At 41.2% G+C, this 17,590-nt stretch overlaps 1 protein-coding gene across 1 annotated transcript in view; it reads left to right on the top strand.

Moving 5' to 3' along the window:
• Nucleotides 1-2,594: 2,594 nt before the first annotated feature.
• Nucleotides 2,595-17,590, top strand: part of ARHGAP25 (Rho GTPase activating protein 25) — a 230,216-nt gene continuing 215,220 nt past the window's right edge. Inside the window, exon 1 of the mRNA XM_089687212.1 lies at nt 2,595-2,933. Coding sequence (XP_089543338.1) covers nt 2,873-2,933 — 61 coding nt within the window. The 5' untranslated portion in view covers nt 2,595-2,872. The remainder of the gene's footprint in view (nt 2,934-17,590) is intronic.

Here is a 17,590-nt window from a genome sequence, read left to right as displayed (position 1 = left end):
TTTACCCTAGTGGCAGCCTTTGCTGGCCCTCTAAAAAGAAATGTGCGGTGAATTGCTTTTCATGGGAGTTTGCCAGGCGGTCGGGGGGAGCTATATGTTGCCTCTACATTGGCTGCTTTAACTCTATAAATATTGCACCACAACCACTTGCACTGCACACAGTTGGAAGGCAATTGCAGCACATCCCCATTCACTTGAATGGGTCAAGTTTGGCTGCAGCACTGCCAGCTGATCCTCACAGGGAGGATAATTATTGTTGTGGAATGTGTACAAATCTGTCCAGCTGCCTTTGCAGGTAAATCATTTGTTTTTACTGCCCTACCACCCTACTGCAAACGGAAATTAGCCTGTAGCAGGGGCAGACTGACCATTTGGAAACTCGGGCACTGCCCGAGGGCCCAGGGTCAGTAGGGGGCCCCATGAGATGCCCCTGGTACCTTTTTCATAGCCTTTTTAGAGTTTGGGAAAGGACACAGGGGCCCAATGAGCCCCTATTGCCCGGGGGCCTCATGAGTTGTCAGTCTGCCCCTGGCCTGTAGCCTAGGTTCACACTATTGCAGGCCATTCAGCCTGCGTTTGCTTGGGCACAGCAACCCATTCACTTGAATGGGCTGCTGTGCCCTCATTTCCTGCAGGAAAGAGGTGCATGCACCTTTTTAAAAACACAGCCGCAGGGAAACCACATGGTCTTTTTGGCCATGCAGTTTCCTTGCAGTTCCCACACCCACCAACGCGCTGTGGGCTGGGATGCATGGGGGTGCCACTAAAAATGAATGGCAGCCACACATGTCTCGTAAGAGCGGTGTGATATGGTTGCGGGTGCAGGAACAGGTGCGATTCCTGCAACCAGACCACAGAATGCAGGCAAGTATAAACATAGCCTAAAGGTTTTATAAAAAATCAATACAGTCAGATTTTAGATCTTAAAGGTCTTCAAGATGGGAATATATCATTATATAGACCAGGCAGCAAACGTACCTCATCCCTAATACATCATATGAAAGAAAAACAAAAAACTGATGGGACTTTACTGGTACAAAAAACGAACTACCTCGTGTAACTGTATAAAACATGTTTATTGAAACACAGCTTCCAAACATTTTCTATAAAATCAGTATTTGGCTAATCAGCCCTGATAAGTCAAATATTGATTTTATAGAGAATGTTTGGAAGATGTGTTTCAATAAACATTGTAACGGACCCCAGACACCCACGTCTGGGTATCTCCTTCAAGAAGCTGCTTCTCAGGCTCCGGAACACGAGACCAGTGAATCTGGCTATTGCTACCCGAAGATCCAGATGACACCAGATTTGAAGTAAGCCAGAAGGTAGACTACTTTATTTCAACACAGTTACAAGATATATATGCTCAGGGGACAGTCCCCCCTCCCTGCATAATGACCCAGGGCGGGGCAATCTACATTTAGTAACAAGAGACACACAGGTATTCAAACTTCACACCAGCAAACAGTCCCATCAGGAGGGAGGGCTGCTGGAGACCCCCCCCCACTAAGCTAATACACATAAACACATACATCCCATAATAGTTTGCTCCCAAGCCAGACACACAATAGAACAATGGGATGCAGCCACACAACACCAAACAATCCACAACCCCCACCCCACCTATCTCCTAGACATGTTTACACAATATTAGGACAGATCACCCTGTATCCCTAACAGGTACAGGGTGACTTACACATAAGAGGGATATGGGGAGCTGAGACAGGGGTCTCCCCACCTCTCCAAAGTGAGATGGGTTCTATGGGCCCCCCACCCAAAGTGACTCCCATGTTTTATACAGTTACATGAGGTTGTCTGTTTTTTGTACCAGTAAAGTCCCATCAGTTTTTTTCTGTTTTTTCATAAGATGGGAATACAATTACTTACCACTCATGCTCCAGTGAGTGCTACTGAGGCTACAGGGGGCAAAGAAAGGGCGGCACTGGAAGAGGAGAACATTTCCACTTTAAAAACATATTGAGGCTGTCACTAATAGGGATTTAGCAAGATGGACATTCAGAAGCAGAAGATAGATTCAGCCACTCAGCAGGTAGGCAGTGCCTTCTAGGTTAATTTTAATGTATAGTTGACCCATGGACAAAAAGGACACATTTGTATGATTCTGAATTGATGAATAAGCACCTTATTTTTGGGATTTGTGATAACGATGACCTATATAAATACATTGGGTTTTTTTTTTTAAGGCTCTGTTATCTATCACAGTGACATTTAGGGCTGTTGTGTTCCTCCTTTTAGTATTTATTTAAATGAACACATAACTGAGTTATATGGGGTTGTTTACTGTATATCTGCCTACACTTCTGCTTTTAAGTATGATCAATTCAACTCTATTATAAATACACTCCATTTTATATTTCACGTTAATGAATGTGCATCATATATTCTGCATGGCATCTGAAAGGGATTGTCATTGCTTGTAAATAATGTGTCCTGTACTTTCATTACAAGCTGTCAGGCAGAAATTACACAGCCTCATCTCCTCTGAATACATTTTTTTTTCAAATGTGTTTATGAAATGCCCACAACTTCCTCAAATGCGTACAATGTAGCTGACTGACTGGAGAGTCAAGTTTTTGTCTTTTTTCGGAGCATTTTCAGATCAACAAGATCCTGAGCTGGTCTTGGTGTGAGGTCGGATACTTTGTCCGTGAAGGAAGTATTCAAGAATATGAAACCTTTTCGAAACGATGTGTGAGGTTAAGTAATTGAATCGTACTGGACTTCACCTGCTGAGCTAAGCAGCGGAAAGAGGAAGACTGCTGCTGAATTAACATGCAGCTGTTATGTTAACATTGTGGATTTGCATTGGGCCTGAAAACTGAATTCTCAAACGTTCGGCTGTATCGCCATGTCTCTGAAACTTCCAGGGAAATGGGATTTTTCCTTGAAATCCGACTTTGCCCGTAAAGGTAAAAAAATCCGTTTTGTATTTTTATGTATGATGTAGTATTTTATCAGAAAGAAAATCTGTTCTTGCCTTTGTGGCTTAGTTAATGCATGTACATAGTGCAGTAATACAACCGATCAGAATTCATATAGCCATATGCTGAAATGTAATTGGTTGCTGTACACTATTGCACTTTGTGCATATTTGCACTTAGTATTACCTGATTCAATAAGCGTTTTATTGCTTTGTTTGCCATTATAGTATCTAAATAAATACTTTTTTTAATTGTGTTTCTCTGAAGAACTCGCTTGATGAATATCTGGTCAGTTGTCTGATGGTCACTCATCTTTGGCCCTCATCACCTGATCAGTGGGAAGTTGGGCCTCTGATGGCCAGTTACTGCTTGTGCATTCCCAGACTGTGTCCTTGGCCCACCAATTATTGGCCATTTAGCCTTTTCAAGGGTGCCAGAATATAGTGCCTATTTGCCTGTTGTAAAATACAGTTTTGTTCTAGGGTGTGTTTCTTCTGTTAGCATGTCCCCTGTATTTCTGTTGGCTCACTGAGGGAACACTATCTGACTTGGCCTTTGGTACAACGCAGGTTCTTGCCTTATGGTTAGCATTCATGCTTGGGTAATGGGTAGAGGATCATTTATGTTGGCTCCATGTTTTGACCCATCTTATTATCTGCCTGGTTGCTTGGCTAGACCATCCTTGTCATATTTTTGTTGGGGAATGACCACATTGTTCATATTCAGAATACTGTAACAGGCATGGAATCTGAACAAAGCCTGATAACATCATTTACCTTTCTGAATAGAGTGCTGTTTTGTATGTGTGTGTGTGTATATATATATATATATATATATATATATATATATAATATACTGTTTAAATAATCAACTGCACATACAAATATATTGACTGCTAAAGAATACAGGGGTTGGAAAAAATTATGGAAACTCCGGGTAAAACAACAAAATTGTTAGCTGATATGGCGTTAGACCGGCTTTGGCATCCAAGACGACCTGAATTCTCCTGGAAATTGACAAATAGAGTTTTTGGATGGTGGATAATGGAATCTGATTTAACTTTTTATGCAAACATTGTTCCAGTTCTTGCAGAGATGCCGGAGGTGGAAAATGAGCCTGAACCTTGTTCTCCAAAACTGACCATAGTGGTCAGCTATGATACTGAGATCCCGAAACTGCGATGCCTAGAAAAGGTGCGAGACTTCATCTGCTTCTTGTCAAACCACAAATTGATAACACCAGCTGTAAAAATTGGAGCATTATTATCTTGTTAAATGGCTCTGTCTTCGGTAACCAATGTCTGCACCATGGGGTGCACGTGGTCAGCCAAAATTTGTACATAGTCACTGGCAGTGACTCTACCTTTCAAGGTGATGATGGGGCCTGCAGAATTCCAAGATTCATTGGACTGTATTAGTCTTCCATTCATTGATAGTCTGTGATTTATGGATGTTACACCACTCTCTCCTCTTCTGAGCAGTAATATCAGTCACTAGCCGTTTGGCAATTGCAGCTTACTCGTGAATGTTTTGCTTATGGAGTTCCCTCCACACAGTTTTTGTGTACATGAGCTTTGGAAGACTGAGATTGAGCTCTGCATTCACTTTTGCAGCAGTTGTTTTCTTATGCTGGGTCACAGTCCTGCACAATGTTCTTTTGTCTCTTTCAGTCAGTTAACAATGTCAATTGTGCTTATGTTTCTCAAGTGATGTTTTCCCATCAACTGAATATGCTGCCATTACCGTTAATACTGTACCTTGCGACATGGCAAATAAATTGGAAACTTCAGTCACAGAGGCACCAGCTAAGTAAGCACCAAATATTTGCCCTCTTTGAAGCTCAGTAAGCTCTGACATGACTCCGTATTGGTAGCAGGGCATGCAGTGAATGACTAAGGCTAGGTTCACGTCTATGCAGTATGTGTTTGATTCGTTTCTACAGTGATTTTTGCTGTGCATTTTGCGTTTTTGCTCATGCGTTTTTACCTGTTTTTGATGCATTTTGCATTTTTTTTTAACTTCTTGCTGGGCAGAATAAAACTCATCAAAGATGCGTAAAAAAATGCATCAAAAACGAACTACATACTTTTCTGCAGCATCTCAATTGAAGTCTATAGAACCAAAAACGCAATGTTTTGTGTTTAAAAAAAGTCCCTGACCCTTTCCAAAAAAAGCACCAGGTGAAAATGCAGAGATGTGAACCTGTGAAAATGCAGAGATGTGGACTGCTGTGCATTTCAGCAAAACGCAGCGGAAATTGCATAGGTGTGAACCTAGACTGAACCTAGGTGAGGCCTCCCACCTGTTAGCCAGGTTTCTCATCACACAGCAGAAGCAAAAGAATGTTACATCACTTCCACTTTCAACACAAAACATGTCGTCACTTTCGCACCTACAGATCATGTAGTGTTTAGGAGATATTCACACGGGATGCAGCCGGTGACGTCACCGGTGCATGCGCTTTGACGGGACAGCATACCAGTGCCGTACCTTCAGAGCTCTGTGTGTGCATGTATGGGAGTGACATCATCACGGGCCTGGTCACTCATACAGCCAGGGCTCGTGAACCTGGAAGAAGGACCGGGTGAAGATCGAAGCGCCCTGGAGCCGTGACAGCGCTGTGCTAGAGGGCTCTATGTGCAGGTAAGTCTGTTATGCTGTACATACTATTATTGCGATTTTTAAAAAAAAGTGCGATTTTAGTGCGATTTTTTAAAAAAATGTTGTGTTGTGGTTTACTACCGCTTTTAATCAGCCTGTCACATAAGAGAAATATAGTGTTTAGCTCTTCCGCCTAGCAGCAGTAGGGTCATTGGTTTGAATCCCAATTAAAACACTACCTGCCTGGAGTTTGCATTATCTCCCTGTGCCTCCGTGGGTTTCCTCCAGGTACTCCAGTTTCCTTGCACATGCCTAAGACCTGCTTGTAGGTTAATTGTGGGTTCTGTCTAAATTGGCCCTAATATCTGTATGTATGCGATTTGAGGACCTTAGATTGAAGCAGGGCCGGACCTAGCCTATCTGGTCTGGGGGTGCAGTGAAAAAAGTCAGGGGCCATAATGCCAACACTGTGTGTGAGTCACCTGGGAAACACTAGTATCTATTAGGCTGACAGAGAACCTGTCCTCCTTATATCAGATGTCCCTATCAGAGTCCCTCTTTAAATCAGGAGTCCTCATCAGAGTCCTCCTTTACACTTAGTTCCCATCAGCTTGCCCTCTTACATCAGGTGTCCCTATGACAGTACCTCCATCAGAGTTCCCCCTTACATCAACTGTCCCCAACAGAATATTCCCTTACCTCAGGGTCCCTATCAGAGTTCCCCCCTACATCAGGGTCCCTATCAGAGTGCCCCCTTATGTCAGGGGTCCCCAACAGAGTACCCCCCGTACATCAGGTGTCCCCATCAGAGTGCCCTCCTACATCAGCTGTCCCATTAGATTCCCCATCAGAGTCCCCCCTTACATCAGGTATCCCCATCAGAGTCCCCCCTTACATCAGGTGTCCCCATCAGAGTGCCCCCTTACATCAGGTGCCCTATCTGAGTCCACATCAGAGTGCCCCATTACATCAGGTGTCCCCATCAGAGTGATCCCCTTATATGAATTGTACCCATCTGTGTGCCTCCTTACATCATCCGTCTGCATCAAACTGGCTCATGGATTAGTGGATGCATTCTAGGAGATTTGGAGGGGTACAGCTAAAATCTGGGGGGAGGGGGTGCACATCCCAGCACCCACCCCAGCACCCTCCTAGATCCGGCCCTGAATTGTAGGCTCCTTGAGGGCAGAGACTGATGTGAATGTACAGTTAAATGTGTAAATGTGCATAAATTGACAGCACTATATAAGTACCTGTAATAAAATAAAGATAAAATATATACCTATAAAGAATAAACAGAATACTTCTCGTGCTGCCTGTGCTGCTGAACACTGCTCCGTTGTAGAGGAATCATTCCCCAAATTCTGCAGGTTAAGTAACACTTTTTGGAGTGTCAATCTCCTGTGTTGCCAACAGTGTTAACTGGATTCTGCTGCTAACTTTTTGTGACACTAAAAGTCTTTCCTATTGTTTTGACTTTGGTTGGATAGTCCCATTTCTTGGTATTCAAAGAGTCAATGCTTTAAGAGAAACTAGAAACATTCCTGTTCAAATATGTAATAATTTGTGCACATGATTGTTTGGGTTTCTCTACTGACATGCATTTTTTTACATGTTTTGAAGGATGTGTAATGCATTGTTTGAATTTGTGAATTTCTTTGAGCAGTGTTTGTGTTTTACTGATGTGCATGCTGTACATCTCATTGCATGGTGTTTTTATAAATGCAGTATGTCCTGCTCTTCTGTTTTTTTTGTTTTTTTTTATTACTTTTTACTGTATAAGTCGGTAAAAATGCAATATGAACTCCTTGTAGACATGTGTCAACAGTGCTGGATTTATAAGGGGGCAAAAGGGAAAACTGCCCGGGGCCCCCTTGACATAAGGGGCCCCCATCTATACAAAAATAATATAAAACTATATAAATACAATAATAAGAAAAGCGAAAAAAATATAAAATATATAATAATTTACCCCCCTCCATGACCAGGCCACGTTTTGCTATATGGCACTGTGCTACTTTAACTGACAATTGCTCGGTCATGCAACACTGTACCCAAATTACATTTTTATTATTTTTTTCACACAAATAGAGCTTTCTTTTGGCAGTTGTTTGATCACCACTGTTGTTTTTTTTTTAATTACATAAAAGAAAAAAGACCGAACATTTTGAAAAATTTTTTTTTGTACTTTTTGATATAAAGCATATTCAATAAAAAAAATGTATAAATAAAAATAATAAATTTAGGCCAAAATGTATTCTGCTATGCTACTATGTCTTTGGTAACAAAAAAAAATCCCAACAACTGTATATTCATTGGTTTGCATGAAAGTAATAGCATCTACAAATGACGGTGTATATAAACTGGAATTTACTAGTAATGGTGGTGATCAGCAGGACTGTGATAGTGCAGCAGGTACTGACACTGGGTGGGAACTGACTAACTGCCACTGACATCACCTGTGACACTAATACAGTGATCAGTGATAATATTATGCACTGACACTGTACTAATGACACTGGGTAGAAAGGGGTTAACATATGGAGCAATCAAAGGGTTAACTGTGTTCCTAGGAAGTGTTTGTGTGTGCTGATTTTACTAAGGGATATTGTTTTTTTTTCCTGCTGAGCAGGAAATTAAAAAACGACAAGATTGTCTGTGTCTTGTACAGAGATCTGTAATGTCTACTGTCCTGGAATCACTGAGCCAATCAGCGGGACCGGGTGGTCAGTCATTTGCTAGGACCTGATGATCGGCTTGTGCTGGGTCAGTGGGCAAGTGCACCCCTACCCAGAAGAGCTGATTTATGTACTAGGTACATGAGCCAGCACAGGAGAGCTGCCCTGCCGCCGTGTAACTAAGTTATGTAGTCAGAAAGTGGTTATTTTATTAGCTGTATCTTGGGATGTAATATTTTGCCTGCCATCATCTATAAAGGTTTTTACTCTGGACTGGTGTATTCTGTCATTTTTAAAAACAAATTTTGTTGACTCATGCAAACCATACATAGAGCTCTTTACGCTCTTAAGGAAGGTGGCCTATGACTGTGTCAGTGTGTATGTGTGACCTCAGAATGATGTGTCATGCATTTTAAAAATGTTTGGCTGTCATTGAGAATGTAAACCAACTTTGTGTATGAGGGGCCCCCCAAACCCAGAGTGCCCCAGGTCCCCAAGGTCTAAATCTGGCCCTACATGTCAAAAGCTATTTTGTTTTGTCTCAGTGCTCAGTGCTTGCATGCTTTCTGTTGGAAACACTCATCTGTTTTAAAGCCAGATGCCTGGGCATGCAGGCCCTTAAAATTTCCAGTTTTTTTTTTAAATGGGTACATAACTCACTGGCCACTTTATTAGGTATACCTTGCTAGTGCCAAGAAAATATCCCCTACGCCATTACAGAACCACCAGCCTGAACCATTAATACAAGGCAGGATGGATCCATGCTTTCATATTGTTTATGCCAAATTCTGACCCTAACATCTGAATGTCACAGCAACCAGTCCACCTATTCTCCTCTGACCTCTGACATCAACAAGGCATTTTTGTCCACACAACTGCTGCTCACTGGATATTTTCTCTTTTTTGGACCATTCTCTGTAGACCCTAGAGATGGTTATGTGTGAAACTCCCAGTAGATCAGACATTTTTTAAATACTCAGACCAGCCCATCTGGCACCAACAACCATGCCATATTCAAAGTCACTTAAATTACCTTTCTTCCCCATTCTGATGCTCAGTTTGTACTTCAGCAAGTCATCTTCACCACATGTAGATGCCTAAAGGCATTGAGTTTCTGCCATGTAATTGGCTGGTTAGCAATTTTGTTTTACCAAGCAATTGAACAGGTGTACCTAATAAAGTGACTGATGAATGTACGTACTCCATATAAAATGTCCCATAGACAATTGGGGAACATCTCTGTAGTATTTGCCTTTTTTTTTCACTATATTATATATGGATTTTTGTAAAGGTTTCCAGCTCAGTATATTAATCTCTCCCTTGTATCTGCTAGTCTTCTATTGCGATAAAGGAAGTAAGTTCTGTTCTAATCTGTCTCACGCTAAATAATTAGCAGAATAACAAGAGCCCATCTCCCTTTAGTTGAGTTGGAAAATAGAAAGAATGCAAGTATACAATCCCAACGTACACATTCCTGCTTTATAAATGGCTGTGTGTATAAGTGGGTTCTGCAGTGACCGTCGGCTGGAACTGAACAGAATCAGCAAGGGAAAATGTCACCAGCACACCAATATAGGTCCAAAACTTTTCATGAACGATCACATAGTTACAGCAAGGCAATGTTTCGGAGTCTCGCTGGACCCCTTCATCAGGCACATGCCTGATACTTCTGCAGAAGAGATTGGGCAGCACAGTGGCTTAATGGTTAGCACTTCAGCCTGGCAGTACTAGGGGCACTGGTTCAAAGCCCAGCCACGGCACCACCTGTCTGGAGTTTGTATGTTCTGCCTGTGTGGGTTTCCTCTGGGTCCTCCAGTTTTCTCCCACACTCCAAAGACATGCTGGTAGGTTAATTGGATCCTGTCTAAATTGGCCCTAATATGTGAGTTAGGGACCTTAGATTGTACGCCCCTTGAGGGTTAGGGAGTGATGTGAATGTACAATACATGTATGTAAAGTGCTGTGTAAATTGATGGCGCTATATAAGTACCTGAAATAAATAAATAATAATAAATAAATGCTTGGTGTGCTGGTGACATTTTCCCTTGGAAAATAGAGACACAGTAAATTTCTTCAAAATATGGGCTGAGCAGGTAGGATTGTTGTAAAATGGAGGTTCCTGCATTAAAGTTACAATATTTAAATTGCTTATGTCTCTTCATGTAATGTTAGACAGACTCAATGATGTTGATATCAGGGCTTTTGGGGCCTGTACTATCTCTTCCAGGACTCCTTGTTCTTCTTTTCACTGAAGATAGTACTTTCTGACTTACGGCTATATGTTTGGGGCCATTGTCCTGCTGCAGAATGAATTTGGAACCTACCAATTTGCCTCCCTGATGCTTCCATGATGGTAAAATATCTGCTTGTACTTTTTAGCATGGAGAAGACCATTCATCCTGACCAACTCCATGTGCCGAAATGCTACCCCAAACTTTTAAGCAACCTTCACTATGCTTACTGCTACCTGCAGACACTGATCCTTTTCGGTGAACAAACTTCCCTCTGTTACAGCCAAATATTTCAGATTTAGATATAAAGGCCCCTTTGATGCATACCAGTTCTTGTGTTTTCATGGATAGGAAGGTTGTTTGGTATTGTTTCCACAGCAGAGGTATGTTTTTTTTTAGTAGCAATACTTCCATGAAGACGGCTTCTGACCATACTGTAGATGGGTGAACCAAACAGTCACATTAGTTTCTGCCAAGTCTAAGAGGATGGTGCAATTGGACATCTTCAATTGCAAAGTGAAGTTGGGATGATGTCTTTCATCTGCTGCAAGTTTTCTTTAGCAGATCACTCCGCCCTTAGTGTTGCCTGATTCTTTGTACTTCTGCAGAAGAAATTGGACAGCATATGTGGAATCCACCTCTTTCTTAATATTTCTGCCAATAAGAGATCTTGTTGATGCAGTAAAAGCATCTAAGATAATCTGTATTTGGAAGACACAGTATTTAAAGTAGTACTAAAACCCACTGCCTCAAGATCCTGTGTACAGCTTCCCGAAATTTCTGGTCTGGGAGTGCACGCTCATTACAGCCAACTGATGCCCCTCCTTAAGACTGCTCCTAATTTATAATGCCATTGCAGATGTATAATGCTTGCAAGCTGAAACCAATAACACTTGGGAGGCACGTCTTTGGAGTCTAATTATCTCAGCCCGCCAGTGCCTGATGGTGTAGGGAATGTCGTTATGCCATTCTGTAGTTTGAAAGGGTTGGCTCCATAGGAACTTCCAAGTCAAGGAGCCAGCTTTGCGTTGGAAATCAGAACCAGCACTGTGGGTATCAGTGGCTTCAGGAGGAAGAGAACACGTTCGCATATTGAGAAACAGTGCCTAAAACATATAAAAGTGTAGTGCCAATCATAAAATAGTGTAACTAAAATAAAGTAAAAGAAAATATAACTAAAATATAATCAATGTTCATGAAGTAAAAAAATTCAGTGAAAAAATTAAATAATGTTCAACCACCACCATAACGTGCTTTTGCTTGCAGCAAAATGGTTCACAAATGCCATCACCATCTCCCAATGTATTAAAAACTCACCAGAAATGATGGCTGCCACTACAACAGCATAAAAGCCCCTGTGTTTAAGCAGAGATTCCAAAGGTGCACATGTCTTGGCAAATGACTGTTAACAGATGTCACTCTGTCTGGCTGAGCTGCAGTGAAATAAAGGTCACCAGGAGCAAACAAACTTCCAATAGTATTTATTAAAATTTGAAAGGGTTAACATCAAGTGTAACAAAAAATGTAACTTACATAGATGGCCGCTGCCAACCCGGAATCGTGCAGCTGCATGACGTCAGCACTGTAAACTCCTCCCCGAAGCATTTTATCCAATAAGATGTTATCAAGGGGAGAGAACAGCAAAAAAAAATCAATAGGCTTTAATATCACTTTAACTAGGGACACTATTACTGAAAGCGGAGCTCCACCCAAAAGGGGAAGTTCCGCTTTCAGCCTTTGTCCCCCACTCCCCATTAAGGATTGGCATCTTTGAGGGTACTCGAATTTGAGAGGTACCCGCTCCCACTTCTGCTGCGATCGCCTAGGCGATCGGAAATGGAAGTTGTCCTCCCCCCCCCCCTGCCTTCCTTCCCCGTAGTCTTCTGGGACATGTGATAGGTCCCAGAAGACTATGGGGCCATTCACAAAGTGCAGTGCTTCATGCACAGCGGGCATTTGGCTGTGAAGCCGCAAGCTGTCGCAGCCGGGTGCCCACACTGAAGATGCCGGCGCCAGGGAGAGAAGACGGCCGGGGAAACCAGCGGTGGTGAGGACACCGCTGGACTGAGAGACAGGTAAGTGTCTGTATTTTTTTTTTTCAGGTGGAACTCCGCTTTAAATAAAATCCACTTTTAGTAAATTTGTCCTTTACAAAAAAACCCTGAATGCAGACTACATTTGGAATGAGGAGGAAAGTAATTATTTTTCAAAGCCCAGTTCAATTTGACCCCTAGTTTAAATCAGCAAATTGCATTCTAGGTGCATCAAAACAATAGGCGTTCAATATTTTACGGTTTGTTTTCTTCCTAAAGAAGCCACACCCCGAGTAGAAAGCCTGTCTCCTGCCAGGGAGTGGCAAGTTTTTCTGTCTTTGGTATCCATGATAGAGTGGGACAAATTATATATTCAAGGTGGTCCTTACAGAAATCTGTTCTTGTTTTATATGCCCTTTAATCTCAGAAAGCACAGGATATGAAATAATTGCATAATGAATTAGATGAAATAATAAGAAACGTGCCAAGAAATCATGACTTCATTGAAACAAGAGCACCATACCATATTTCATTATTGGGTAACACAGCTGTACTGCTTTAGAAGAGAAACTACAGTACCTGAAAACCTGTGATGAGGTTAATAAGGTCTGCAAAACTGGGGCAAGGAAATGGCAAATCACCAATGAAAGCAACTGAATTTCCTGCCTGAGTGCTGCTCTTACTAACAATGTCACAGGCAGTCTGACATATGACTAATATGCTTGCTGGGGTTAACAATTGCAGCCGTTACCCATTATGGCAGTGCAAAGCAATGATCACATGCCAAGTATATACTGTATCTCATCAACCAGATTTTACTTTACTTTAGTCAGATCTGTTAGGAGATGATTTCCAACTGATTACTATGAGTTAGTATACTCGGCACATTTAAATTACTCTTTGTATATCCACATTGAATATTTGTTATTTTGGATCAGATTTAGGTTAGTTTAACAGTATTTCTCTGATAGCTCCAATAAGATATAACACTGTTCCTACAGTGGCCAACATTCACAAAAATTCAGATGACTCATTTTTATAATAAGTACACATGTAATATTTGTTTTTTATTTCATTATATCATTTTCTTTCATTTTAGTGTTTTGTGGGCAGGTCAAACATTAAGTCTTTGCTACCCAGCATGTACTTCTCAGAGGTTGAAGTGAATCGGAAATGTGTGTGACTTTAAGTTGCAATGATGATAGGGTGATTCCAGTGTCACTTTGGTGTTAATTTAGTAAAGAGAAGCCATACTCAAAGCTGTCTGGTTTTAACGTTTCTCCACTGCTATCTAACACCTAAAAAAAATAAGAAATGTTGATATGTGAATTTGTTGGTATTAAAAAAATTGGTAAGATTGCAGGTATTATTACTGACTAAATACCAAATTAAAAAAGAAAAAAGCGCCACTTACAAAAAACACCAAAATGTCAGCAGCATATCCCACCCAAAATAAATTTTGGCAACAATAATCCTAATTAAAAAGGTATGCGCTAATAACAAACTTATACAAAGGTGTAAATCATCCAAAAAACATTAGTGTCCAAAAAATATATATATATCTTCAGTGACTTGAACCAATTGTGAAAAATCCACCACCAAAGGAGATTAAATGAACTCACCAGAGCTAATGGCTGGTCAGATTATAAACCAGCAACAGCGCTTGTGCTCTGGGAGCAATGAACCCGATGTCCAAATAGATATGGTGATGTTTCAGATACTTCCAGATAATAATAATCACAGACAAACAACTTTGCAGCCCAAGCTCTTATGATGAACTTCTCCACTCTTTCTCATACCTCCATGAGAGCATGCAGTACACTCAGGGACAAAAAAGAGAACATAATGGTGCAATATGTTTTTTTCATTTATCTCTTTAATAAAAAAGGTATAAGGAAACTCACAAACAAGGTGTCCAACAGACACCAGCTTCAATCGCAAAAGAGGGTTGAGGGTTTCACAATTGGTTCAAGTCACTGAAGATATATATATATTTTTTGGACACTAATTTATCTTTGGACACTATAATTATTTATTTAAAAAACTAATCTTTTTTGGATGATATACACCTTTGTATAAGTTTGTTATTAGCGCATACCTTTTTAATTAGGATTATTACTGACTGTTCCTGATTTACATGGAAATGTCAGATTTAGAGACTAGACCAGGGAATGTTGTGTTTGGCAGATAAATTTTGCAATAAAATCCCTGTTTGGAAAGTCACATTTGTTTTTTATATCATGTTGTTATTATTAGCTAGGTTCTTGATTTAAGAGATAAATCCACTTTTGTTAAAAAATAATATAACATATACGGTATAATTAAAGTTCTTAAAGCTGAGCTGCTGACTTAAATTTTTTGACAGGGTGAGTGGAACTCTGCTTTAATTTAGTGTTAGTAGAAATGACCTTTCTGAGTTTGCAGCCAGTTATTATTGTTTTTTTTGTTGCTGCTAACCATAAGCATATGTGTGGCAGCATGGTGGCAGGCTTTATCGCCATGCTACTACACATGTGTACAGCTGTTGCTGCCATTCTTTGCTGGAAATGTGCAGCACTGTGACCAAGCCACAATTGACAACTGCCAGTCATTGTTCATGATTGGGAGCAGGTAGGATGGATTCCCGATCGTGTGACCACTGTGATCGCAGTGATCATATCATCTGGAGCTTTCCTACCAGCCTCTGGGGTAAAGTACTGCTTAAGAGGATGAGGGTTACACAGGCTGTCCTCTCCAGGAGACATTGAGGCAGTGGAGATCCTCTTTTCCAGCAACCTGCCTGTAGGTAGGCTCGCCTTCCTGGGGCCCCTTCCCAGGCTCCACACTCCAGCCTTCCTCAATCCGTCTTCCCTCCTACACTGCACACCTCCCCCCAGGCTCTCTCACATTTGAGGGTTGCCCTGGTCACCATGTCAAGCCTCCTGCCAGGCGATTGGCCAAGGTCCTTCAAACATGCAGACCAGGGCCTCCTCCACCCCTTTTCTAGAAAGTTCTTCAGTTTCTGGAGAGGTGGCAGGGCTCCAGAAGCCCTGACCTGTTAGAATCTCCCAGCCTTGTCCTGAGGTGAACTCCTGCCTCACTCCCAGGCTGACTCATTCTAGGCTGCTACTCAGCCTCTATCTAAAAAAACAACAAACTCTAGCTAACCTGGAGGGCATTACACGTGATTTTAGTGATTACGTTTACATATACCTTAATAGATATGACAAAAAACTCCTCTGGCATGGTTTCCTGGCATGTATGCCCTTGTTTGCCCCTTGGTTGACAAGCAGTTGATGCTATTCCCTAACCTCATGGCAGGGCAACACACCAGCCTCAGTCATGACAGTCTGACTCCTTCAGGTATTGGCTAAATGTCGATATGGGTTTGTTATTTGTCTTTTCAGCATTTTATTTCAAAGACATAATATTTAAACATTTAAAATATTTGAACATATAAACAAAAACATGCACATACTGAACATTAGTTACCTTATAACCTGAAATGCTTCTTCAGTGTTTCTAAAAACATGCAGGTACGCTAAAGTGGACTGTTTACTCAAATATTCAACATTTTTAAAGCCTGCAAGAGATACAGTAGCACTAATCCATTCATTTGTTGAACAAATTCCACCTGTTGTATAAAAAAAAAAACTGTTGGTTTATCACCATTTTTTCTACAGCATCTACCAGACATCTAAGGGAACCAATCTTATTGCCAGAATTCTAAGAATGCATGGAAATAAGTTCATATTAACTAATGACCTAAGGACAATATTAATATTACAGCCATATTTGTTTGAGGTATGCACTTCCCAGAAGAGGAGAGCATCCTGTCAAATACAGAATTATATTCTACAATTTAAAACACAACACAAGAAATTCAAATAGATTATTGACACTCATCACCACTACACATGTAGAATGAGTCATAGTTTTTATATTTGCATAAAATGTTTTTAACCACTTGCCGCCCAGCCACCACATATAAACGGTGGCAGGGTGGCGCTCGTAGGCAAAAGCACGTTTTAAAACGTGTGCCTACAAAACAGGTAGGGGGCGCGCGCGCCCTACCTGTCCCGTGGGTGTCAGCAGCGGGTCTCCGCCGCCGGGTCACGGACGGTTTTTACCGGCCGTTTTCCCACGATGAACGATGAACACTGACACAGAGCAGGGCTGCATTGTTTACACACAGCCCTGATCTGTGACAGTTCGCCGCCAAGCTGCAGAGGTAGAGAACAGTTTCTCTCCCTCGATCAGCTCCCCCCTCCCTCCCCCCGTCCAGTACACACCCCCGCCCCCTAGTAAAACACTCCCCTTACACTGCAAATTCTAAAAATGTTAACCCCTTCCTCCCCAGTGACATTAGTACAGTTTCAGTGTTTTTTTTTCACTGATCACTGTATTGGTGTCACTGGGGGTGCCAGTGACCCCAAGTCAGCTCCCCCCAGTGTCAAAATGTCCGCCGCAGTCCCGCCATAAGTCGCTGGTCGCCGTCATATGTCGCTGATTGCCGCCATATGTCGCTGATCGGCGTCATTATTAGTATAAATAAAAATTAAAAATCCCAGTATCTTTCCCGCCATTTGTAAACGCTATAACTTTCACGTAAACCAATTAATTTACACGTATTGGGTTTTTTTTTTTAGCAAAGACATGTCGCGGAATGCATTTTGGCAGAAATTTATGACTAAATTTGATTTTTAAATTTTTTTTTTACTGGACATGTTTTATAGCAAAAAGTCCAAAATATTGTTTTTTTTTCCTCAAAATTGTCAGCCTTTTTTTTATAGCGCAAAAAATAAAAACCGCACAGGCGATCAAATACCACCGAAAGAAAGCTCAATTTGTGAGGAAAAAAAGGATGTAAATTTCATTTATGTGCCGTATTGCATGACCGCGCAATTGTCCGTTAAACTAGCGCAGCGCTGTATAGCAGAAAAATGGCGTAAATTGCAGTATTTATACCATAGATTGTAGACGCTATAACTTCCACACAAAGCAATCAATATACACTTATTGGGATTTTTTTTACCAAAAACATGTAGCAGAATACATTTTGGCCTAAATTTATAACCAACTTTGAGTTTACTATATATTTTTTATAGCTGAAAGTAAAAAATA

The sequence above is a fragment of the Staurois parvus genome, unplaced genomic scaffold (assembly GCF_062004578.1).
Source record: "Staurois parvus isolate SC_StPar_1 unplaced genomic scaffold, SC_StPar_1.0 ptg000420l, whole genome shotgun sequence".
In the NCBI taxonomy this organism is placed as follows: domain Eukaryota; kingdom Metazoa; phylum Chordata; class Amphibia; order Anura; family Ranidae; genus Staurois; species Staurois parvus.
Note: the sequence above shows the minus strand (reverse complement) of the source record. Positions and strands in the feature narration are given on the sequence as shown.